The sequence below is a fragment of the Capsicum annuum genome, chromosome 10 (genome assembly GCF_002878395.1).
Source record: "Capsicum annuum cultivar UCD-10X-F1 chromosome 10, UCD10Xv1.1, whole genome shotgun sequence".
Lineage (NCBI taxonomy): Eukaryota > Viridiplantae > Streptophyta > Magnoliopsida > Solanales > Solanaceae > Capsicum > Capsicum annuum.
The window spans coordinates 122,179,324-122,205,455 of record NC_061120.1 but is presented as its reverse complement, the minus strand read 5'-3'; the positions used below and the strand labels follow the sequence as shown (position 1 = coordinate 122,205,455).

General features: G+C 34.5%; 1 protein-coding gene and 1 long non-coding RNA gene across 4 annotated transcripts; one reads left to right on the top strand and one right to left on the bottom strand.

Moving 5' to 3' along the window:
• Nucleotides 1-2,398: 2,398 nt before the first annotated feature.
• LOC124888020 lies at nt 2,399-10,461 on the bottom strand. The gene is made up of 3 exons (XR_007045847.1): nt 10,215-10,461; nt 9,997-10,102; nt 2,399-2,865 (listed from the first exon to the last, which is right to left on the bottom strand). It is a non-coding gene; the product is annotated as an uncharacterized LOC124888020 (long non-coding RNA).
• A 4,391-nt stretch (nt 10,462-14,852) lies between these two features.
• LOC107845688 (cyclase-associated protein 1) lies at nt 14,853-23,821 on the top strand. 3 transcript variants are annotated; one of them, XM_047398125.1, is made up of 11 exons: nt 15,214-15,348; nt 16,013-16,233; nt 16,658-16,826; nt 16,899-16,963; nt 20,979-21,291; nt 21,366-21,513; nt 21,598-21,707; nt 21,814-21,869; nt 22,012-22,068; nt 22,153-22,296; nt 23,487-23,821. In XM_047398125.1, exons 3-11 carry the CDS (start codon nt 16,667-16,669, stop codon nt 23,571-23,573), a joined length of 1,140 nt encoding a protein of 379 aa, XP_047254081.1. In that variant the 5' UTR covers nt 15,214-15,348; nt 16,013-16,233; nt 16,658-16,666; the 3' UTR covers nt 23,574-23,821. The 3 variants fall into 3 exon arrangements, with proteins under 3 accessions (XP_016545625.2, XP_016545626.2, XP_047254081.1); XM_016690139.2 differs by lacking the exon at nt 16,013-16,233 and having other exon boundaries at nt 14,853-15,348; XM_016690140.2 differs by lacking the exons at nt 16,013-16,233; nt 23,487-23,821 and having other exon boundaries at nt 14,855-15,348; nt 21,814-21,906.
• Nucleotides 23,822-26,132: the final 2,311 nt, after the last annotated feature.

Here is a 26,132-nt window from a genome sequence, read left to right as displayed (position 1 = left end):
AGTAGAGAAAATAAAGATACAATATGATATGCTCCCAAAGTATTGTAAGAAGTGCAAACTTCAAGGTCATAATGAAGAGGAATGCAGAATCCTTCATCTAGAATTAAGAGAGAACATAGTTGAATTTAATGTGGAGGAAGCAGAGGACAACAGTAATAAGGAAGAGCAAATAAGAAAGTTTCATAGAAGATTTTCCAAATGGAATCCAACTGGGAAATTGTTTCCTAAAAATAAAAATATTGAAGAGTTTGATAAAAACAATTTGAATGGCACTAATAAGGACAAGACACCAGAAGGGGTTGTTACAAATAATTTTTTGCAGCATTAGCAGACAAAAACAATGAAGAACAAGAAGGGGAAAGTGGGAAGAACTTGAGTAGAATGGAGTTACAAAATCAGAGGGAGAGTCATAGTGAAGACATACAACAACAGAATACTACCAAGAGTTGGGTTTATGGTACTTTTTACATGGAGGATTCACAGGTGACAGATAAACAAGACAAAGGTAGTACAACGAATTTGGGTATAAATACAAATGAAAAAGCAGATGATGGTGCAGTTAAGGAAAAACAGGTTTCAAGTACTATAGCAGCAGTAGTTGAAACAAATAATACAGTACTCTCTAATACAATGGAAAAGGGGCAATCAAATAAGAAGAACATTACTGATATCAGCGATGTAAATAAGGATGAAAAGCTAACTCTAGATACAAGCAATGGTGATAACCATACAGCAAATTCATCCGAGAAAGAACAGCAAAAAGAGGGTGATGCAGTCAGTATTTCCACTAATTTAATTATCAAGGAACAAATTCAGGAGAAAGACATGGCAGTAAAAAAATATTGCAGAACAAGGTATAGAAGATGGAGAAGATTACTGAAAATATCCCCTCTTGCAATAGTGGGTAAAATTCATGACCATACAATTCAAGATGTTAATATTGCAAGGAATTCCTTAAAGAAGAAATCTCCTATCAAGTATTTGCAGGAGATAGTCTCTCACAAATGCAAGGAAGAGATTCCTGCCCAAAAAAAAGGAAAAGAATTAGTAGGTGTGCAGAATAATAATAATGACATAAAGAACAGGAAAAAAAGGAAAGCACGGGGGTCAATACAAGGAGTGTAACCAGAAAAGCAAATAAAAATCAATGATGAAGGCATTCATATGGAATATAAGATGAGTCAGAACCCAAAAAGCTTTTCACAGGGTTCAAATGCTTAAAAACCATCACAAATTTTTCCTTATAGCTCTTTTGGAACCTTTCCAAAGAGCCAATCACGTTCAGATGTATAAGAGAAGATTAAGAATGGAACAGGTTAGTGCAAATTGCAAAGGGAAAATATGATTCTTTATCGGGGAACAAATAGATGTGGAGATCTTAAGTGACACAGAACGGCAAATAACTCTCAAATTATTCTTCCAAGAATTGAACAGACATTGTGTAGTAATTTTGGTGCATGCTAAATGATCTGAAAATGAAAGACGGCTCTGTGGAATGATATTTATCAGATTTCTGAGGAAATAAATCAGCCTTGGATTGTGGGAGGTGACTTTAATACTGTTTTCTCCCTTTCGGATTTCTTTTGGCGAGAAAATGATTTTGACCTTCTTAAAACTATTTCAAAAGATTCAAGGAAATTCCAAAATAATGTTAAGAAATTCACAGAGTCACCACTTGATTTTATAAAAAAAATCAAGAAAAGTTAAAAGAGTTTCAAAGGTTCAAAAATATAAATAAACCTTTAAAATTAGAGAAATTGGGTAAGGATTTAATTAACGCCCTAAGAAGATTTTTAAGACACTTAGGAGCGTCCGTTTAAAATGATTTACCAAAAATAACTAACTCGGATAATTAAAGTGGCTAATATTTTTAAAGATTTGGTTTTATAAAATATATTAAAATTATTTATTTAAACATTTAAAAAACATTTATTTGTTTTAAGGAGAAACACTCTACTCGAATTAAGCTACGTTGTAATTTTTCTTTGGATTTCAAGAGGAAAATATATATTTTTTTTGTTTTTATGGAAAAAGAAGAAAATTGTATAATTATTTTTATTAAAACCATAGGAAGTCCGTTTTTGTTACAAATAACACTTTTTAAAAAAAAATATTAAGAGCATATCAAATTAAAAGTATCTTATTAATTACAGGAAGTTAAAATTTATAAGAAAATTTAGTTTCTTAAATTTGAAGAAAATTACTTTAATTCAAATAGACTATTAGTTGTATGAACATAACAAATATCATTCTGAAATAAAGTACTTAATCTTTAAAAGACTTGTTGTAAGGGGAAAATCGAAGGAACCATTTTAATCCGTTTTTAGACGAGACAAATTAGGTGAAAAAAATTATGAATTAAGTAAAAGAAAGCTAAGATAAAATAAAATGACAACACTGCAGGAAATTTGTCTAGGTTAATTGATTAAAACGTTATTTATACAAACAAGCAAAGATAACTACCAAAATTAATATAAGAGTTTGAAATTGGGCCCTTAATTGGCCCATCAACAAAGCTGCTCATTTTTTGGGCTTTAAATTATGGACTTTGGGTCCATTTTCTGAAGTGTATACCAACTGTATATCAACAGATTAAGTCTCAACTTTTTTTTGTATATCACTGCATATACAGTGTATATCAGCGCCAAAGACTGCTTATTTCCCCTCCATTTGCCATCAAAAATCGTGTGATAATGCGTTGCTACTGTTTTCCATGTATACACACTGTATATCAGCGTATACCAGCTTGTATACTTGTGTTATCCTGTGTATATCAGTCCAATTTTTGACTTTAATAAGGCTCAACTCGATGGCGTTTGAATGCAAGGATATGGGGAGTCCCATTGGACTCATCCGGAAGAGTTCCTGTAAAGAGAAGAAGAGATAAGGATTAGTGACCAGTTCACATTCATGAGTAAGATTTTTTTTTAGAAAAAAAACAAACTTTACCATCTTCTAAAGAAGATAGGATATTGACATGCTAGATCCACATGCTAAAGAGAGAATGAATTAATACTTAAGACATGACAGGGTATTAGTCAAACAACAGCAGTGCAACAACTTCAATCAAGTGTTTCAAATAAACACAATTCGAAAACTAATGGAAGTGAAGGGGGAGTTTCAACTTGCAACCACCACAACACCTCATATGCTTATATATTCGATAAACTTGATAGACTCACAAACGACCCTCTTGGTTTTGATGAAAGCTTCAAACCACCACTTTGAAAATTTGTAAGAGACAAAAAGAAAAAGAGATCTCTTTAGTTTTTAATTTAAGATAAAGGATTCTCAAACATGACAAAGTCAAGTGATTGATCATAACATTACTAAGCAAATACATGAATTTTGTCAAAAACAAAACTTAGGATAAGATAAGTTAGTTTGACAAAAATGCTCTTAACTTTATGGAAAATTGAGAAAAGTAAACAGAAAACAATAAACAAAGAGACCATGTTGAATATTACCATTTCTGAGTAGGCCAAACTCAGTCTTAGCTCTAAACTTTAGTCGAAATAAGTGTATACAGAAAATCCAATATACATATACATACAACTATCTCGTAAACTTTGCAAAATTAATTGCATATCCTTCTTCAAAAGTTTACTTTAAAATATGACTTCTTGTTGCACATGCCTATAGTCTCAAACACCAGTTCAAGTCTTCAACTGTCCAAAAATTATACTCTTTTAATTCGTTTTAGCTGCCCACAAAATACTTTACATTGTTTCTTTAAGCATATAAAAATACCGTGCACATTTTATTACTATAATATTCATAACTACTAACGTTTTGAAATAAAAAAAAATATTCATTCAAAATGACTAGAATCCAAAGAGATAAAAGAGTAAAGGAATTACCAGTTTTGGGCAGCGAACAGGGATTACGAGACTGTACGACGAAACTTCCTAACACTAAATTCGATCTCAATCCGCAGAACTCAAAATAATTTCATCGGAGGTTGATTTTTCGAGTTGTGTCCTTCGAGAATTTCGGTTGCATGAGGTTAGAAGCATGCGCCTCCAAAACCCCCAAATTTTTTCTCAAAATTCTCCCCCCCTTCGTCAATGGAAGCATGAGTTCCTACTTATAATCGGAAAAATCTAATTTAAAATTCAAAAGAGAGTCGTTTCCGTGACATAAAGTGGTTGAGGATTTGACAAAAAATTGAAAAAGGGGATGGAAACATATCCCAAAAATCCGGATTTGATTCTGATGCTTCTGATTCAGATTAGATTTTGGGAGCAAGCACCACACACCACCTTGAAAAAAAGTCAAATATGAAGGCTCGAGGTCTACGAAATTCAGAGACAAGAAAGAGAGAGAGGTGAGGGATTTTCGTAATTTAGGGGTTCGTTGTCGTTGGGTCGGGTTCGTCGGGTCACCGGGTTCGCCGGTTTGGACCCGTCGTTGCTGGTGGGTTTTTGTCGTTGTTGCTTTGAAACTGCTGCTGATATTGTCGCATTGTCGTTGAAATTGTTTGTGTTGAAGTCGTTGTTTTCTGAATTGGTTGAACGTAGTTGAAGTCACTCTTGTTAGAGTTGTACGCTGAAGGGCAGGGGTTAAATGGGAAATGGGAATTTGGGCCTGGTCAGTGGTGGTGTTGGGCTGGCGTTATGGTGGGCCAATTGGGGTATTGTTTGGTGGAATGGGTAGGTTAATTTAACTAAAGATGAGTAGGGATTTAAGACTAGGTTGTTTGATAAATGGCCCCAAATTCTAATTTCAGCCTATTTTAAATTTAAATCATATTGAAAATTAATTAGTCAATTGCATTGTAATTATGATCAAATTAATTTCGATTACGATCAAATTCAATAAGATTGGCTAAGATTAAAAAAAAAATCGATACGAATTATCAATTAGTTTAATCCGCAACTCCTTGGTTTAACAAAATCAAACAAATATTTTCCAAATAAATTATTTTTTAAGAATAAATTATATCTAAATTAATATTTTACCCATTTGAATTAATTTTAGAGACAACACTTGATTAAAATCAAATTTTTAATAAAATAATTATTTAAGCACCAAAATTATACGATCTCATATACAAATACGGGAATATATAAATGCTACTTAAAATGAAAAAAATACCCAGAAAATATTTTTGAATTTGTTTCTTATTTGAATAAAATAAATATTATAATTTTATTTAAAATCAAAGAAATTCAAAAATTAAACTTAAATGAGTAGGGCAAAAATTAGGTGTCAACAAATACCATTCTAAATGAGGAAGAAAAATTGGGAGGTTTACCTGTTGTACCACAACAGTGTGAGGACTTTGCCTTTTGTGTGAACTCTTGTGAATTAGAAGAAATTCCTTTTAAAGGAAACCCTTTTACTTGGTGGAATGATAGAGTTATCTCAGATTGTATATTTGAAAGATTATAGAGTCTTCATTAACCAAGACATGCAAGATTGGTTATTAGAAAGGGAAGTAGAACATTTGGTAAGGTTCGGGTGTGATCATGCCCCATTGTTGATTTCTATGACCCAGAGAATTCAGGATTATAAAAGATCTTTCAAATTTCTCCAATTTTGGACTAAACATGAAGATTTTTTTAGACATTGTGAGAGATAATTGATAGACTGATGTGGAAGGCAATTGCTTTTATAAGTTTAAGCACAAAATTAAACATATAAAACAAGTGCTTTCAAAATGGAGTAGGGAGAATTTTAGAGACATTTTCCAGCAGATTATCTTCAGGGAAGAAGTATTGAAATTGAAAGAACACCTATTTCTAGAAGATCCATCTCCTGAAAATAGAAGTATCATTCAAAAGGCACAAGCAGAGCTTAAACAATATTTGCACTATGAAGAGGAATTTCAGAGACAAAAAACTGGTCTCACTTGGTTTTCAGAGGGAGATAGAATTACTAAGTTTTTTCATAATTTAGTTAAGGCAAGGAGAAATAGGCTGAAAATCAAGAGAATACAAGGATCTGATGGTAATTGGTTAGAAGAAGATCTTATGGGCTCTGAAGCAGTAGATTTTTATCAAAAACGATTTCATCAGGAAGAAGAAAATTTAGATTTCTCTATTTTAGAGCACATTCCGAATCTTATTACTAAAGAAGAAAATGAAGTTCTTACCAACCTACCAGATGAAGAAGAAGCAAGCTATTTTCAATCTTTAGGGAAAAAGTGCTACTGGGCCAGATGGTTTATCAGGAACATTCTATCAAGTTTGTTGGGAAATAGTTGGACCAGATGTTGTGGAATTGGTAAGAGCTTTCTTTGAATGAAGCACCCTTTAAAGGCTATCACCCATACTAATCTCATTTTGCTTCCTATAAAAGTTAATCCAGTTAGTTTTGTTGATCTTAGACCCATTAGTTTGAGCAACTTTATTAGTAAAGTTTTCTCTAGAGTGATTCATGATAGATTGGAGAAATTGCTCCCATAACTTATATCTACCAATCAGTCAGGTTTTGTGAAAGGAAGATGCATAATTGAGAATGTTCTCTTTACTCAGGAGATTGTTACAGACACAAGGAAGAGGGATAAGCCGGCCAATATTATTATTAAACTAGATATGGCCAAAGCCTATGACAGGGTATCTTGGCTATTCCTTACCAACGTGTTGAGAAAAATGGGGTTTTCAGAGAGGTATATAGAGTTGATATGGAGACTAATTGGTATTCAATTCTTTTCAATAGGAAAGTTCATGGTTTCTTTCACTCTATAAGATGAGTCAAACAAGGGGATCCACTCTCACCAGCTTTTGACATTCTATCAGCAGACGTCCTTTCTAGGGCACTGAACAGTTTGTTTGAGCAGGATAACTATCAGGGGTTTGGTCTTCCTAAGTGGAGTGCAAACATTAACTACTCATCTTACTATAATTTTTGCCTCTGCAGAAGAGACTTCTCTTTAGATGACTATGAAAGTACTGAAAGATTATGAGAAAACATCTAGTCAGTTGGTTAATAGAGAAAAAAATGCATTTTATATGCACAGAAACACTTCTTCAGAATTGAGACAGGTTGTGTCTAGTATAACAGGTTTTAAAAGTGGTTCATTCCCATTCAAATATATAGGGTGTCCCATTTTTCATACTAAGAAGAAGAAAGTCTTCTATAATGAGTTAATAAAGAAGATTAAGGACTGGCTGCACATTGGAAAGAAAAGTAACTATCTTTTGGGGGTAAAGCTATGTTATTCAATAATGTTCTTTAGAGTATGCCCCTATATTTATTATCAGCTATGGCCCCAACAAAATTCACCATTAATGAAATTCACAGAGTTTTTGCAAGTTTTTTTTGGAGCAACAAAGAGGAAGAAAGAAGCAGACATTGGTCTAAATGGTTGAATATTTGCTTGCCTAAGGAAAAAGTAGGGTTAGGGTTCAGATCTCTGTTTGATGTTTCAAAAGCCCTATCTGCTAAACTTTGTGGAAGTTTAGAGTTACAATTACATTGTGGTCCACTTTTATGTGGAACAAATATTGCAAAAAAATAAACCCAACTCAGGTTGTATAGAAAGGAGGTTCACAGATTTGGAAGTTGATGTTGGAAGCAAGAGACTTTAGTGAAAAATATATTTGATGGGAAACAAGGTGTGGTAATACAAGTTTTTGGCATGACAATTGGACTAGATTAGGATCACTGACAAGTATTTTACATCCTAAATCAGAAACTTCCTTCATAGGTGATTAACCATATTAGCAATTTATTGCCTTTGAATAGCAACACTACTAGTAGTAACAAACCTTGGTGGACGTTGTCTAAAAGTGGTGAATTTACTGTCAGAACAGCTTGGGAAAAGATCAACAACAGAAAAGATAAATCTTGGTTTTTGACTAAAGTGTGGAGAAAGAGATTGCCCTTTAAAATTGCCTTTTGCCTTTGGAGGATTTGAAGAGAAAAGATTCATGTTGATGATATCGTAGCTAGATGCGGCATTCCTATGGTTTCAAGATGTAGATGTTCTGTCAACCTACAACTTGAAACAATAGAGCATTTATTTCTCACAGGAGAGATTGTCTCTAATATCTGGGCAAGATATGCCTTGGCTGCAGGTATTCAAGGCCATTTGTGTAGATTAAACAAACAATTGTTAAATGGTGGAAAGTAAAATGTCCATATACATTACTAAGTAGCAACATTGAAGCTACAGTGTTGGAATGTTGGTCTCCTCAAGGTTGGAACCTCACATTCAGAAGACATCTCAATGATTGGGAAGTGGACAAGATGACAAACATGTTGAATGTGCTAGAAGTCTTCACGGGCACAACTACTAATCCAGATTCTCTAAGGTGGAAACACACAGAAGATGGCATTCTCACAGTGAATAGACTCTACAAGAAGGAAAACAACGCAGTACAGGGTGAAGTATCAAAGCTCTGGAAACCTATGGAAGATTCAGGTTCCTACTAGAGTGAAATGTTTCACTTGGCTAGTGGTCAGAAGGGCATGTCTCACTCAAGAAGTTCTCCAGAAGAAGGGAAGGACACTAGTTCCTAGATGTTTTTATGCAATGAAACTGGGGAAACAAATAACCACTTATTTCTACACTGCAAATTTACTGCTCAACTTTGGCATTTGTTCTTCACCCTCACTAAATTGGAATGGACAATGCCTGAGCACACAACTGATTTGTTAAGTTGTTGGATCAGAAGAGGTGGTAGCAAGAGTCAAAAGAAGTGGTGGAGGATGATACCCTCCTGCATTTGGTGGTCAGTATGGACGGAAAGAAATGGGAGATGCTTCGAAGACAAAGTCAGGTCCATTAATGATGTAAAATGGAATTGTCTTGTCACGCTATTTTTTTGGTTCAAGGAGAATTGTATAGAGGACGTAGACGAATTTGTAGATTTCTTAGGAGCATTGTAATTCTAGACTCTAAGTTCTTTTTGTAACTATTTTTGGAGGTGTCCGGCATCCTTTACTGCTGAGGAATATAACAGTACCATTTTTCAAAAAAAAATGTCCATATACATTAAAACCCTTAATCAGGGTGGCTCCTGCTTTTATAGTGTGGCAAATTCGAAAATGGAGAAACAGTAAGATTCATGGAGGTAATATGTCCATAAATAGAGTTTCCTATGATATTGATTTGAATCTACATCAATAATCTGTGATGGTTTACCCGTGGATATCAGAAATACCAATGACATGGGTGTTGATGGTGCAGTTTTTTGAAGGATTTAAATCTTAGGTTTCGTGTCAGGCTGAAAAGTCGCATTTCCCTCCTAGAGGTTACTATAAGTACAATACTGATGGCTCCTCTAAAGGGAATCCAGGACCTGCATCATGCGCCTTTTGCATAAGAAATGATTCAGGGGATTTCATGTTTGCTAGTGCTAATAAGATCCACAACTCAATATCTATGCTGAACCTAAAGCAACTGAACAAGGCATCGATTTTTGTATAGAACATAATTTACTGTCTTTAGTGGTGAAAACTGATTCACTAGCTATGAAAAGCTTCATTGAAGATGGATGGAAGATCCCATGGAACATTAGTATGGAAGTTAGGAGGATACAAGGATGGAAGGAAAAGGAAGAGATCATATTTCAACACAACATGAGAGAAGGGAATCAGGTGGCGGATTTTCTAGCTAACTTTCTTTTCTTTTTTGTAGGATCTTTAAGTTACAATTAATTAGCAAAATTACCTACTGGAGGAAGGAAACTACTAAATATAGACAAACAAATCATTCCAAGGCTTCGTTTTCAGAAGGTCAAAAATACTAGGCACAAAATACAATTTAATCAAAGCATGTAAGAAGGAATAAACAGTCAGCAATTTTAGCAATTGGGCTACAACAGAAACATTACAGTACTGCAAGGGCAACAGAAATGGAACAAAGTAGAATTAAAATAGCTTGTTTGACTTAGCTTCTTCTTTTTCTGAAGTTAAACAGCGATATTAACCTCTTAATGAAGTTCAACTTGCTTGAAAGATGAAGGAAAAGCTTAGTAAAATAGAGTGACATGAAAAATTCATCGGAGATAGTGAAGAGGGTACAGATCTAATTAAAAACCTTACCTTGAGTTTTGAATTGACTCTATAAATCCACATCTTGAAGAAATCTTCATTTGGATTGGTTACCATGACATACGGTGAGAGCTTATGGGATGCATTTAGATGGAACCTACCCAGAAGATATGGAAATTACTAGTCAAATACAAAGCAAGGAAATGATTGCAAATTTCGGTTACTTCACATCTTCACAAAGCTATTGGTTTACTGAATCAGAGATTTACCTGGAAGTGACGGTCGACGATGGAGATCGGCATCTATGGAAGCTTTAACTCAGCTGAACCAATCTTTCCTTTTCTGTCCATTAGGTTTCCTTTGACTTTACTTTCCTTTTCTTTCTTTTTTTTGTCTTAGTTTTAGTTTATTTGGAATGGATCGAGTCTACTTTGGACTTTGCATTTTGCTTAATTTTGTACAGATCTATTTTAATTAAATGAGGCTCACGGGTCTCACCAAAAAGTTGAATAAAAGAAATGTATCTTTCTCTTCTAATTGCCGGTCCATATCACTAAATTATTTTTTTAATAATAGATCTATTTAAATCATCAAGCGTATTTATTTAAAATTATATTTTTATTCTTTTTTTTAAAAGAAATATATTAATTTACTAAGAAGAAATTTTCGTGTTTAGAAATCTTTTACCATTACTTGAACTTTTTATTTTTTCTAAAGTTATTTTCTTAGATTGTTATCTATGCTTTTGGAATCACTTATAAAAATATTTTTATTTTTGCTAGGACAGTAATATTACTTAGTTATCAATTTTTCTCAAAAGTCTCATACTCTTCTAATTAACATGTCATGTCTGTAAATCATCGTTTTTTCAAAAATAATAAACATATTAACTCAGCAAACGCATTTAACCAAAATAATAATCTTATTTTTAAAAATAATAATTTATTAAGAATATTCTCATACTTAGGTATTTATACTGTGTTTTTTCTAGAGTTATTTTGCTAGATGATCATTCAGGTTTTTATATATAATTATCTACAAAGATCATTTGTTTTCTAAAGAAAATAATATCACTAAATTAAATAATGTATCTAGAGATTTTAATTTGCATGTAAAATAATATGGTAAAGATTAGGTGTGGTAAAGAAATTCTAAACAAGAAAATTAAACTAATGCAATGTTTTCAAAAAAAAAAAAAAAAAGTTATAATTTTGGTTAAATGTGTTTGATGAATTAAATGGTTTATTATTTAAAAAAGAGATAATACATTAAAACACCCCTAAACTTGTAGCCAAAACTAACTTTAGACCCTAAACTTGTATGTCAATTATTTACCCCCCTTAACAACTTTCAAGTGAATTAATTTCCACCCAAATTGCTATCGTGGCAAATTTTTAAACAAACAGCAAGTGAATAGCCAAAAAAACATTTTAAAAAATACGGGACCCACATTTTAAATTTTATAAATTCTTTATATATATATATAAATAAAATAAATTCATCTTCTTCACTTCTTCTACTTCTTCAACCCCTCCCCCCTCGTTCCCTTCACCTCACCCCACCCCACCCCCCAATCCCCCAACACATTGTTGGTGCATTATTTGTAAATTGCCATCACAAGAAATAAGATTAAAGTTGAAAGATCTTGGCTTCTTCTCATCCAATTACCAAATATGATTGAGACTTGCTAAAAATTCTTTAATGTGATATTGGAAGATTAGATACTTCATTTTTTTTCTTTTTTCACTCCACAGATTACTGTGCACACACACACGGTGAGATCGAGAGTGAACGGAGGAGGCACACACATCACCAGAAAACACCCATCTCACCGGAAACCACCCACCTCAATGGAAAACACCACGATCGAGACTCCATTTTTTTTCTTTTCATAATAGACACACCCATCATAATATATATAATTTTTGTGAATATAAAAAATTGAAATGAAATTGAAATTGAAGGGAGTCTCATTTATCTTTATGGATATGAAAATTTGAAATTGAAAAGCATTTATGAACTTGAAGATGAATTTGAAACTTGGGGGTTATTTGGAGTTTGAAAACTTCCTTTCCAGATGGGGAGGAAGGAGACGGAAGAGAGGGGGTGAAGGCGGCGGCGGTTGCAGAGGGATGAAGAACAAAGCCCACGAGGAAGAGGGTGCGGGGGTGGATGGATCCCTAGTTTTGAGATTAACTGTCGTTTACACTTATTCGCGAGCTCTTCACTATACACCATTGTAGTGTTTTCTTGTTGTGAATAAGAGAAAACAGGTTATGAAGAAGAAGAGAAAACAGGTTATCAAGAAAAAGAAAAATTGAGGATAGGGGCATTTTATTTTTTAATATATATATATATATATATATATATATATATATAGTACATATATGTGTGGGATTATATTTTTTTAAAAAAAATATAATTTATTACGTGGCAATGACATGGCATTGATGTGGCACTGATTTGGCAATGACATGGCGCGTGTGTAGTGCACTCTCCGTTGTGAGAGTGGGCTTGTGATTTTGAGGTTGAAATTAATTCACTTAAAAGTTGTTAAGGAGGGGTAAATAATTGTCATACAAGTTTAGGGTCTCAAGTAAGTTTTGGCTACAAGTTTATTAATTGCGCGAAGCGCGGTAAGTATCCTAGTTAATATTAAAAAAAAAAAAAAAAAAAAGGGCATCATTTTCCCCTTACTAGACACGTGTAGGCGTTCAAATTGCCAAAACTTTAAACAACAATAATTAATACTCCCTTCGTCCCAAATTATTGGTCACAAATTTTCTAATTTGATTTCTCATTTTACTTGTCTTTTTTTTTTTTCTTTAAATTAAAATGTAAACATAATTTAATAGGGGTATTATGATAACTAGCATGTTATTAATTATTTTTCTCAATCAATGTGTCATCTTAATTTGGGATGGAGGGAGTACTAAAAAAAAGATGCTCGCTTTCCCTTTCGACATTTCAAAGTAAAGAGTCGATTAATTGAGGTCCTTTAAGTTTTAAAAATTAGGTAAGAGGGATAAGAAAAATTCAATTTTTAAAAAAATATTTTTGCTTCAATAATTAAAGAGGTTGTCACAATAATTATAAAAGTTGTCTTAATAACTATCAAAGTTGTTCGGTAACTTTACTAAGTTGTTTAACAATTCTACCATCTACTGGTAGACTAATTTCTTCTAACGGAGGAATTACTGATTCTACAACTTTATCACTAGTATACCATTCATTAACAAGCATCTTTACTGATTTCTTTTGATCATCTAACTTTTCTGTAATTTCAAATCATTTTAAAAAATCAGTATTATTTCTTAATCTTTTCTTGTCATTACACCATTTTTCTCTAAAAAAATATCTTTCTTTTAATGAATATCTTTGTTTATACCATTTCTTCTAGGCTATTCCATAATTTATCTAAATATTCAAAGTCAGGTTCAGATATTACATATAACCTAATCATGCATAGAAAATCTTTTACTCCTAGCATTTCACTAGCAGTGGGACTAGTTGATTTTTTAGTCTTTAAATTTCTAAATTCGTATTCCACTTTGGGAATTGTTTTTGAAAAATCTACTCCTTTTAATTTTCTTTTAATATCTTCTAATGTTACTTCCCTTTCCTCTACAGACTTGAAAACTGGAGGTCTAGAAAAGAACATTCTTCTACTTGAAGATGCTTATTAAAGGATTGAGATCTTAGAAATTTTAAATCTACAGATCCATCTGGATACTGTATAATTGTTTAATGTTTGAATTTCTTCTTTAATTTTTGGCTCCGTTATAGAGTCGAAATGTCAATTATCTTTTATTAATACGTTATTTCATTTTATCATTTTTTGGACAAAGGTATTATTATGATTATGGTTAGCTTCAGCATGATAGCTCCTTTATTACTTACTATTTTAGCCTTATAAGCTGAGGTTATTTTCATTACTATATAATATACTCTATAGATTATTGCTATTTCTCTAATATTTATCTTACTATTCATGTTTTTTATTTTAACATTTAATATTAATGCATCCATAACATTTTGATCATTAATATCTATAGAAAAAATAGGATAATAATTAAAGTATATCCGGTCATTAACGAGGTTACTTTGTAATACTGCTAATAACGAATCATCAAAATTTAATAACCTATTATCTCTTAAAAGTAGACATATAGGTACATTTAAACCTAAACTCTATAATGATTTAACTGCTACTTGAACAAGACCTATGTGAAGGAACTTGTAATTTTTTCTATATATATTAATATCTTCAGCTGCTAATAATTTAATAGTCTCAATATTTTTATTAATTGCAACAGTAGATTCAAAAGTTTTAATATTATAATTTTTTACAAAACCAAAGTGTCTAATTTTATAGACTCTATTAAAATTTTCTTTTGGAATATTCCAATTTTGTAAATCACTTTCTATTTTAACAATTTTAATAGAGATAGCAGAAATATTAACATTATTTATTACATTTTGATTGGTTGGAGTATTCATTAAGATTTTGCATGTGAAAGAGAAAATACTAATCCAAGACCAAAATCTACTTTAGATATTACTTCTATAATAATTATTTCTATGTGAAGTAATTACTAATTTTTTTCTACTAAAATTCTTTTATTTTATTCCTATAGGCTTAGCGACGGAAATACCTTTTGGGTCCAACTTTATTTTTTATCACATATTTAGAGTTAATTCAATAAAAAATTTCAAATTTATCAATGTGTAAATCGCTATTAAATGACTATCCAACTTAAGGAAGAAAATTGAAACATAAAGAAAGAACAACAGTAACTACTAATAAAAAAATAATTAATTTAAAAGTAACACTATTTTCGATCAATTCTAAAACAACGTAATGCTCTAGGAGCGCCTAGTAATACTCATACTGACTTAATAATATTGTGGATCTACTTATTTTGTTTTAATTAAAGACTCAGGGAGGCCTCCGAGCTCATTTTCTCGTTTTTACCTTTTCCGCTAACCAACATTCTCCGTCCCCCCGCCCACCAGACACACACGAGAGACACACAACAACAAACACTCACCAGATCTACTCTTATCACTTCTTCATTTCATTTCATTTCTAGAGATAGAGAGAGAAAGAGGACATAGGCATTCACCGTGCCGATGGATGAGAAATTGATACAGAGATTGGAGTCCGCCGTAATACGGCTGGAGGCGCTGTCAGTCGGTGGCGGAGCTTCAGTTGGAGATGGTGTAGCTGCGGCAGCTTTAGATCCATCTATTATTGCCTTTGACGATCTGAGGTCACAGTTCGTAGGCAGAGTCCTTGGTGCTGCAGAGAAGATTGGTGGACAAGTTTTGGACGTGACTAAGATTGTTGAAGAGGCTTTTGAAGCTCAGAGAGAACTTCTTATCAAAATCAAGGAAACTCAGGTTAGCTTTCTTAAAGGAACGGAAAGGATAGGCAGGATTATTATTAGCTGATTCTAACTAGTTTGGATAGAAGCTTAATTGATTAATATGCTGTATTCGGAATTACAGTGATATACTTTACAGTTAATTGATATGCTTTCTCTGTCGTAGACGAGTTGAGTTTGCCAATATACAGTTGAAGTAGGCGGTTGGCCATGTTTCATTGTGAAAATAGAAAAAAGTAGTTTTTTGTTTTCAAAGTGAGAAATGATATTTGGAAATTTTAGTTGTGTTTGGCCATTTTTCTTAAATGAACTCAGTTTATAGAATAATGGATAGGAAGGGTTCTTATTAGCTGATTCTAACTAGTCTGGGATAGAGGCTCAATTGATTAGTATGCTGGTGGTAAGTACATAATTACAGATGATATATACTTACAGTTGGTTATATATGAGTTGAATATGTCAATATACAGTTGAAATGTTGTGATGCAAAGTTACATCCTTTTTTTTGTTTTGATAAGTCATACAAGTTATTTTTTTGGCGGTCTGTTTATTCAATTTAAGTAATGCAAATGTGAGGCCTTATATAGCATGTACTTTTTATTCTCTCATTATAGTGTTTCATGTGGTTTGTGCATCATGAGAGTGGAGAAGTGCGAGTGATTCTTACAATATATTAGCAGTTTAATTTGGAAGGTAGGGAGACTCGTCCCAAGTGTATCAAGGTGATAGAGTTGAAATACTTCTTGTTGGTGAATTCTGCTAATTGAAACAAGTATGAGGTGTCCCGGTCTTTGGATTGGACTTGTAATTTCTCTCAGAAGAAAGGTTAATTTGGAGCATAAGAAGTCTCGTTTCAACTGCATGGAAAAGATAGAGCTCAGAAACAGAATAGGTTTTACTGGTAACTTCTGCTTATCGATAAAGGGTCTTATTTGTAGCTTCTATTGTTCTGCTAATTGAAACAATTGTGAACTATCCAAGTTTTTGGGTCGACTCACAATTTTTGTCAAAAGAGGTGTTGGATTTATTAATTTGAAATTACCCACAGTGCATAAAGAGTGTATGGAAGTTATGTGGAATCTTTCACGTTTATCTCGTTCCATTTAATTCAAGATACATACTGCTGCTATAGACTGTTAATAGAACATCTGTAACCAGTCTGCTGTTCATTATATTGAAAACAAAGTGAAAAAGGGTCTTGAGAAAAAGGGTCTTGAGGTTTTGTGATAATGTACTCTGATTAGCACAAAAATCTGTTCCGTGTTCGAAATTTACTTCTTTCTTATGCTGCCGATATAATGCTCACTTTTGGTCTGCATCTGCAGAAACCTAGCATGTCTGGTTTGCCTGAATTTCTGAAACCTCTGAATGATGTGATTCTGAAAGCTACAAAAATGACAGAAGGATGGCGACTTGATTTCTTCAACCACTTGAAGGCTGCTGTTGATAGTCTAATAGCCCTGGCATGGATTGCTTACACTGGAAAAGATTGTGGTAGGATATTCTCGTAACTTCTTCATTTTGTTAAGTCCTAGTCCACTTGTTGACAATGTTGGTACTCTCTAGGTATGAGTATGCCTATTGCACACGTGGAAGAAAGTTGGCAGATGGCTGAATTTTACAATAACAAGGTAAGTCTTTATCTAGCTTCTCATGTTGTCCTCTGATCCTGGTATTGTTATCCCTTATCCCTCATACTAAATGACTCCTAGTAGTACAAGGTGTAGAAGGGCGGTGTTGTGGTGATATCTTTTAATTATTAAAGATTATACTTCAAACCTTTCCAGTTGCTACAAACAAAATCTGGTATTATAGTGGAGAAAGGGTAGAAGGGTGGGTCTATTATCCACCGAGTTTTGGTATGTGCATAATTAGCCCTCAGGAAATTCTAGGTTGTCAAAAAAATGTTGATTGAAACAAGTGATATGGTGTAGAGTTGGATATTTGTAAATGAAAATGCGTCACTAATAAGTGGCAGAAGTCATTTTTTCCTTTTTAACGGAGCGTATTTTCTTCGGGTGTAACTGGATCTGCAGTACATTTTCCTTCTTAGCAAACTATTTGAATCAAAGTATAGTGGAATGCTTTCCAAAGAGGTAATTGGGGAAAAAAGTGAGCTTTGTCACAACCTGGTCTACGAGTAAATTGGTAATTCTTCATTGGAACTTCTGTAAAGTTCAAATATGTGCTTATAAAACATTTGAGGAATTTTGTGAGATGATCCAAAATAGAAACCAGTTTGTTCTAAACGTTATTGGGTCATATTTGAAATAGTGCTGGTGATCAGGGACCTCTCTGGCCCACCTTTTCTCTTTCTTATTGATGATCAGAACAATTCATCTCTTTTTCTGGTATTCTGCAAAGGAGGTGGATAGGGGCTGCGAAGAAGTGGGAAAGGGTGTTCAATTCAAAGTTCCCTTCTCCTTAAAATGGGTATTTGTTCAATATCAGAGTTAGTATAAGATATATTGTAGGCTCATGTTACATGTTTGAATTTTAACCCATGAATCTAGCCTGGTATTTAAGTGGAGATGTCGTTAGAGAGATTGGTCGATTATTGATCGAGCTTCAAAGATGGAAACACAGACTTCTTGATTATCAAAGAAAGGAAGGACGATATCATCATGAGCGCTTGTTGCAATTTAAAAACAGGTTGTTACAGTTTGTAATCTTACCTTTCTTAAAAAAAAAATTGTTGCAATTTGAAAAGGCTGAGGGCATCCAAAAGAGTGGAAGAGGATGTGAACTCAGTCTGTAAGGAGGGAGGAGAGGTTAAAAGACCCAGAAGCACCTTTTGAGTTCTCTAGAGGCCTCCTAGGTGTTGGTGATCTCTTATTTCTGGGAGAAAATTTGAGGTCTTCCAACATGGCAACAATCAAAAAGAAAATTAAGGCCTTCCATTACCAAGTTCTGTATTTGTTGGAGAGGGGCTCTGCAGGGTAGATAAAGCCAGAATCTCCAAAATAAGTCTGGAGCTGAGAGTGGTAGCAAGGATAAAGAAATGACTAAGAGAGAATGAACTTGTAGCTAATTGTGTCTAGAAGTGTTCCCAAACAAGTGTAACATCCACTCTTTAAGTTTCAAAAAAGAATTGTTGTTTCAAAACATTGTCCTTTTTCCTTTCTTTGCCTATTGTTTTGTGAATAATCCCAACTATGCACCCAAGGGTGTGGCCTAGTGGTTCAATGAAGTTGGGATGAGCACCATGAGGTCTCAGGTTCAATTCCTAGCAGAGACAAACACCACACCAGGTGTTTTCTTCCTATCTGTTCTAGCCTTGGTGGATAGAGTTACCTGGTACCGGTTGCCGATGGGAGGTGGCAGGTATCCCATGAATTTAATTGAGGTGCTCACAAGCTGACCCAGACACCACGGTTATCAAAAAAATTAATAAATAAATAAATAGTCCCAACTATTTGAGATTGGTGTGTATTTGTTGATTTGAAAAACAAAGAAACTAATTATTAATAGTGTGTTTGGTATGAAGGGAAATATTTTTCAATTTTCTCATGTTTGGTTGGCGTATATGTTCTGTAAAATGTTTTCCAAATCAACTTAATTTCCTCAAATTTAAGGAAAATGACTTCCCTTCAAAAAGTTAGAAAACATTTTTCAAAATGTTCTTTCAACCTCACACCTCAACTTTCGACCCTAACCTAAGTGTGGGTACCAATTTTCGACACTAACACGGGATCCAACTCTCGACCTTGACTCCCGATTCTCGACTCAGGAATCGAGTTTAGGAGTTGGGGTCGGGTTTCGGGACGAGAGTTGCGGTAGGATTGAAGGTCGGATGTTGAGGTTGGGTTTCAGAATTGGGTGTCAGGATTGGGTCGTGGTCAGGTGCTAGGGTCGAGTCCCGCGTTAGGAGTCAGGGTCGGGTCTCAGATCGGGAGTCAGGGTTGTATCTCGAATCGGGAGTCAAGGTTAGGTGTCGAGGTTGGGTGCCGAGGCCAGAAGTTGGGTCAGGTCTTGGGTAGGAAGTCAGTGTCGGTTATCAAATCGAGATTCGGGTTTAGGTCTTGATTCAGGATTTAGGGTCGGGAGTCTGGGTTGGATCTCGGGTCAGGAGTCTAAGTTGGGTCTTGGGGTCAAGTCGGGAGTCGGGGTCGGGTCGGGTGCCAATGTCGGGTTGGGAGTCGGGGTATGATCTCGAGTCGAGAGTTGGGTCTCGGGTCGAGGCCAGGGTCAGAAGTTAAGGTCGGGCCTTGAGTCGAGAGTTGGGCTCGGGAGTCGGGGTTCGGTCTTGAGCCGATAGTTGGGGTTGGATCTCGGGTTGGGTGCTGGGGTCGGGTCTCGGGTCGGGTGCCAAGGTTGAGAGTCAGGGTCAGGAGTCAAGGTCGGGTCTCGGTTCGGGAGTTGGGGTCAGATCTGGGGTTGGGTGTCGGGGTTGAGTCTCGGGTTGGGAGTCAAGGTCAGGTCTTGGGTCGGGAGTCGAGGTTGGGAATCGGGGTCGGGTCTCGAGTCGAGAGTCAAGGTGGGGTCTCGAGTTGGGTGTTGGGGTCGAGTCTTGGTTCAGGAGTCGTGGTCAGTAGTCGGGGTCGGATCGAGTGTTGAGGTCAGGTCCCAGGTTGGGTTTCGGGTTGTCAGGGTCCAGTCTCGGGGTGGATTCTTGGGGTCGGGTCTCAGTTCGACTGTCGGTTTTGATTATCGAATTTGGTGTCTGGGTCGGGTCTCGAATTGGGTGTCGGAATCGGGTCCTGATTTGTGTGTCGGAGTTTGGTCCTCGGGGTTGATTCCCGGGTCAGAAACTATTTTCCTAAACAATAATTTTACTCTCTAATCAAATGCTAAAAGATATATTCTGGAAAATATTGTTGGAATCGGGTCCTGATTTGGATGTCGGAGTTTGGTCCTCGGGGTTCATTCCCGGGTCAGAAACTATTTTTCTAAACAATAATTTAACTCTCTAGCCAAATGCTAAAAGATATATCCTGGAAAATATTCTTCATTCACCAAACAAACACTAGAAAATATTTTCTGGAAAATGTTTCCACTCACCATCCAAACACGAGAGAAACTAAGTAAGAAACCAACTTGTTTTCCATGAAAACATTTTTCATGGAAAATGTTTGCTGTTTTCATGGAAAATGTTTGCCTTCATACCAAACACACCCCAAATGTAATTTTGTTAGTCATGGTGTTCATGCCCCTAGTTGTGTGATCTCGGCTAATCCACCCATAAACTTTTCCAACCCACAAGTATAGCTTGCCAAAGTAATCATGCTTGTCGAACCCGGAGCAGATGGGCTCGCCTTTAATGTAATGCTATAACTGAAACTTGAACCCGGACTCTAGGTTATTACTCGCATGCATCGACGACTAGGCCATATCCTAGGAGACTTACCAAATATCCAAATCTACTTTTTATCTTTCCTCCAAAAGAAAAATGATAAAAGTTTAAATATCAAAATTGATTGAGTTTCCTTTAGGCAAAAAAGTACTATTGAGTCCATTCGGGTCTTGATGGCAAAAGATGTTTGCTTTGATTTTTCTTCGAGCTGGAAGATCATATTCCAATTTATGCTCTGCTGTTCGGTAGCTGTTGTGTATGTTGTTTTCCCTCATTGACATATAAGGTGGTTTAATAGTGCACAATATAAGGTGTCATATGTTCTTACTTCTATTGAATTTCATGATATATAGGTCCTTGTGGAGTTCAGAAACAAAGACCCAAATCATATTGAATGGGCAAAAGCTTTGAAAGAGCTTTATCTCCCTGGCTTGTGGGATTATGTTAAGAGTCACTATCCACTGGGCCCTGTATGGAGTGCTACAGGTAAAGTTGCTGTATCTGCACCATCAAAAGCTCCTTTGCCAACAAGTCGTCCCATGCCGCCTCCCCTGCCGCCAGCTTCTCTATTCAGCTCTGGATCTTTCCAGGCTTCATCATCACGCCCGAAGAAAGGGATGGCAGCTGTTTTTGATGAAATTAATTCGGGGAAGCCAGTTACCACCGGTAATACTCAGCTACCTTCTCTCATGTTTATTGTAATATACAGTTTACCCTTAGTTGTTTGCTCTTTTATATAGGATTAAGAAAGGTGACCGATGATATGAAGACAAAGAACCGAGCAGACAGAACCGGTGTCATTAGTGCCGGAGAAAAGGAAGGTCGCCTTAGCTCACCCTCTTTCTCTAAAGCTGGACCTCCAAAACTGGAGCTTCAGATGGGCCGTAAGTGAGTAAAAATTCTGCTTTCAATTAATCGATGCTTGAGAAATGGTAAATATGTTTCTAACTTTGATATCGTGTTTACTCCAAGATGGATGGTTGAGAATCAAATAGGAAGAAAGAATCTAGTCATTGATGATTGCGATGCAAAACAATCTGTCTATATTTTTGGGTGCAAAGATTCAGTTCTGCAGATCCAAGGTAACTTCAATTTTTCGACTAACATTAAGTAGTGGCAAAAACTGGATAATGATAAGTTGATTTTCAGCACTCTAATATGCAGATGATCTTGTTTGATGTCTCACAGGGAAAGTCAACAACATAACAATTGATAAGTGCACTAAAATGGGAGTTGTATTCACGGTCAGTGATTTTTTTCAAAAGGAGGGAATAGGTCACGGTCAGTGATTTTTTTCAAAAGGAGGGAATAGGTTGTTCAAGTATTGGAGGCTGTTGTCTCCTATACCTAAGTGCTTATTTTGGTTTATAAAAATTCGGTGGACAGGATGTCGTGGCAGCTTGTGAGGTTGTCAACTGCAATGGTGTGGAGATGCAATGTCAGGTATCCAAATAATGCTTTCCTTTGAGGTTTAGGATGTTTTTGTTGGAATTTCATTTTTATTTTTTCCCTTGTGTGGGCTTGTAGGGTTCAGCACCAACAATTTCAGTTGATAATACAACTGGATGTCAATTATACTTGGGCAAAGATTCTTCGGAGACTTCCATTACAACAGCTAAGTCAAGTGAAATCAATGTTTTGGTTCCTGGTGCAGGGCCTGATAGTGATTGGGTATGTTCATTTTTTCCTTTTTTAACTATCTATTCATGTATTTCTTTTTGTGCTTGGTGCTAACTGCCAAGCATCAAACTCGAATGGGATGACTTAGAACAAATGACCTCTGACAGCATTGTCGGTTACCTCACTTGGTGACCAGTTCTTAGTTGAAATATACCCTTGCATGAAGATAACTCATGCAAGTTTAGACATATAATTGAAGTTGAAGTCAGAAAAAAAATTATTTTTGAATCAGAAGTCGGAGGAAAGTTTCTGTAAGTTGAAAGTGGGCATGGATAGTTGTAGTTCTTTGAAAAAAAAAAAAGGTTTGTGGAAGTAGATCAGTGTGTAAAAGTAGATTTGAAAAACTTCAAACCACAATTCAACTTGAAATTTTCTTTTCAAGCTTAAATTTTGTTCTCAATTTCACAAACGCCAACTTCCAAGGTGAAATCTCTTTATGTGGCTGTGAAGTCATTGACAAATGCCACCTTAGTGGTTTGATACGTGGCAGAGAAGAAAGGGGCTGTTGATGTTTATAATCTGAGTTTTCTGTTGCAGTGTTTGAAGCACTATTCTGGATATAATTTTCACCATCTAAAAACTGTAAGGTAAGCTGTGTGCTAAATGCTGACCTGACACCAAACCATGGCTCTTTAAAGAAGATCCCGCTATGTTAGTATTCAGTGCGATGTTCTCATCTGCTTGTGTTCTTCTGTCCTCACTTTTTCACTTGGGCGCTCTTGGAAACACCATAAGTTTCATACAAGCAAGTAAACCTGAAGACGCGCTTTCTCCTTGCTAAAGTGAAAAGATGTTGCTATTTCCTTCCTATTATTCAATCAGTAATAGATAAAGTGGTGAACAAAACTTGGCATCTCAACTAATGTGCAAACACATGCCATAGTAATACTGTACGCGCGCGCGCGCACTCACACACACACACATATCCCATGCAAGGAGGAATTCCACTTTGGAAAGGTAAAGGGCAGTTCCAGACGAAGGATTTTTTGGGAATTCAACATTTATGATATGTTTTGCATCTGTCTTGGCTGGTGATATATATCCCATTAACAGAAGTGGTTGTACTTATTTCTGGCAGCGCTAGATCTCCCTGTATTTCCTGTTTAGATTGAACTAGTTCTTTTTCCTTTTTTTGGGGTGATAAGTTTGAACTAGTTTTAACATATGAACAATTGTTGCAGGGTGAGCACGCTTTGCCGCAGCAGTTTTCTCATGTATATAAGAATGGCCAGTTTGTGACTACATCTGTCTCCCATTCAGGAGGTTAACTGGCGACAATTTCCTCATTCAATTGCTTATTTTTTTCGTATTTATTTAGCAACTTGTTTTTTCTAAAAGCGTTTTAAGGGTGGTTGGTTATTTTCTTTCTTGAGTGTAACTTATGTTCGCATCATTGTATCTTGTGCCTTCTGCATTTCATGTAGGTAGTTTTTTCGAAGAACGAGCAGACTTTTTCTGCGTCACAATTCACACGTCTGTAATTTTTGTATTTTAAGAGCTTGATTTTTGTGAGGTATCTTATCCTCTGCCGATATTCCTTTTTGATGTTTTCAATAGTTGAGTGGTTGAGTGTTGTTTAGATAAATTTAATTGCAGTTTTTATTAAAAAATACAAGTTATAGTTCTTGAGCCACCAAGTTTTCAAGTCTTCTATTGAATCTGACAGGGGAGGCTATCCCTGTAATGCTGATATCACAGCTGCCATTGTCCGACTCTTTTCTCCTTGAAACAAAACTTGCATTTGATTGAGACCATGTTTTTAATAGTTAGGTGGTTGAGTGTTGTTTAGATAATTTAACTGCAGTTTTTATTAAATAAACACAAGCTATAGTTCTTGAGCCGCCATGTTTCAAGTCTTCTATCGAATTTGACTAGGGGAGGCTATCCCTGTAATGCTGATATCACTGCCGCCATTGTCCCAACAAAAAATTGCATTTGATTGAGACCATGTTAATTTCTGTTAACCTGTGCAGTAACCGCCCGCTCCGCCCCGCCGAGGTTAGCGTAAAAAAATGAGTAAGCTTTATGAAGATACTTTATTATTGTCAACGGACGGGTAATCTGTTATGGTTCCTTTTCTCCTGTACGTTAGGAGCCGACTCCTCTGTAGTACATAATCTCTCCATTTTCTCCGTTTGTGCTTCAGGTTATTAGCACGTCAAACATATATATGTTATTAGCACGTTAATTATATATATATATATATATACTAGTGTTCTGGTGCTCTTCTACCAACATATTAATTTACTAGTTTTAAGAGGTCCGGGCTTAAGTTTCAAATATATAATTATAATGTTTTAGTTTAAAAAGCCAACTCAAATATATAATTATAATGTTTTAGTTTAAAAAGCCAACTCGAAGATCCTGAAAAGAACATCTTAATAAGTAGCTTAAAGGTATCCAAAGGCAGTATTTTTTTACTACATAATTAATATAATTTAGTGGCATGTTTAATATGCATCTCATTAAACTTACCTCTAAAAAGTACAAAGTATTTGTACAAAATCACCCGATAAAAATATAAAGAGTAATCTATTGTTTCCTCTAATTTATATTTTATGAAGTATAAAGTATTTGTACAAAATCACCCGATAAAAATATAAAGAGTAATCTATTGTTTCCTCTAATTTATATTTTATGATTTTTTTCTTGAACACACTTTATGATTCAGTTTTTCCAAAGAAAGTATAAAGTATTTTAACTATATTATTCTTGATTAATTACTATTAATTTAATATAGTTTTTTAGATATGTAAAAATTGACTTATCTAAATAAAAAAAAAACTAAGGAAATTACTAATACCATCTTGTTTGTGTAAGAAATTATTTTTTAGTCTTATGTTAAAATTAGGGGTATGTAGGAGAAGAAGAATGGAGAGCAGGATGCAGAGCCCGTTTGAGATTACTGTTACAAAACTACTTATTTAAGAAACACTTTTATAAAATGGCTTTTCAGGAAATGCTTTTTTTTTAAAAAAAGTAATTTATGTTTGGTAAATTCATTTGAAAAGTGTTTTCGATAAACAAATTATGTTTGGATAATCTTTTTGAAGAAGTGATTTTTTAGACAAATGACCAAAAAGGACATCTATCAATAGAATACACACTACATTGTAACAAATATGTTTATTTTCATAAATTATTTATTTAAAATTAAATATTCAAGAAAAAAATTACATGTGCTGTCAAAATACAATCTTGTAATGTGATTCATCTGTCAATTGTTATCATTAATAATAAATAACAAAAAATTATATATTCTTTAGTCATCATCATCAATGATATTTTCAAATTTATTTAAATAAAAATGAGTGAAAATAAAATAATAATATATAAATCATAAAGAATTATGACGTAAATATGAATGTAAAATTCTAACCATCAAACTTTAATTAAACTTGTAAAACATGTTTATATATATATATATATATTTGTGTGTGTGAGAGAGATATTTTTGTCATAAAAAATAATTTTCTGCTTCTACTTTTGCTTATTTTTAAAAACACTTTTATAAGTTTATCAAACACCCCTTTTTCTTAATTTTTTTTTTCTTAAAATAAGTGTTTATTTTGGGAAATAAGCAATCCCAAACAGATACTAAATTGTGAGAATCGAATCTTCAACAACAAGGTGAGAGTTCATATAGTCAATCAACTAAGCTATTAAGTTTTTTCTACTACCTCATTTCAATTTATTTGACCTATTTTTTTCTTAATCCGTCTAAAAAAGAATGATTCTTTTTTTTTTTTTTTACAAATTCTTTAATTTCAACTATCCACTTGACATATTTGATACACAAAATAATTTTTCTTTTAGAATGTTTGACA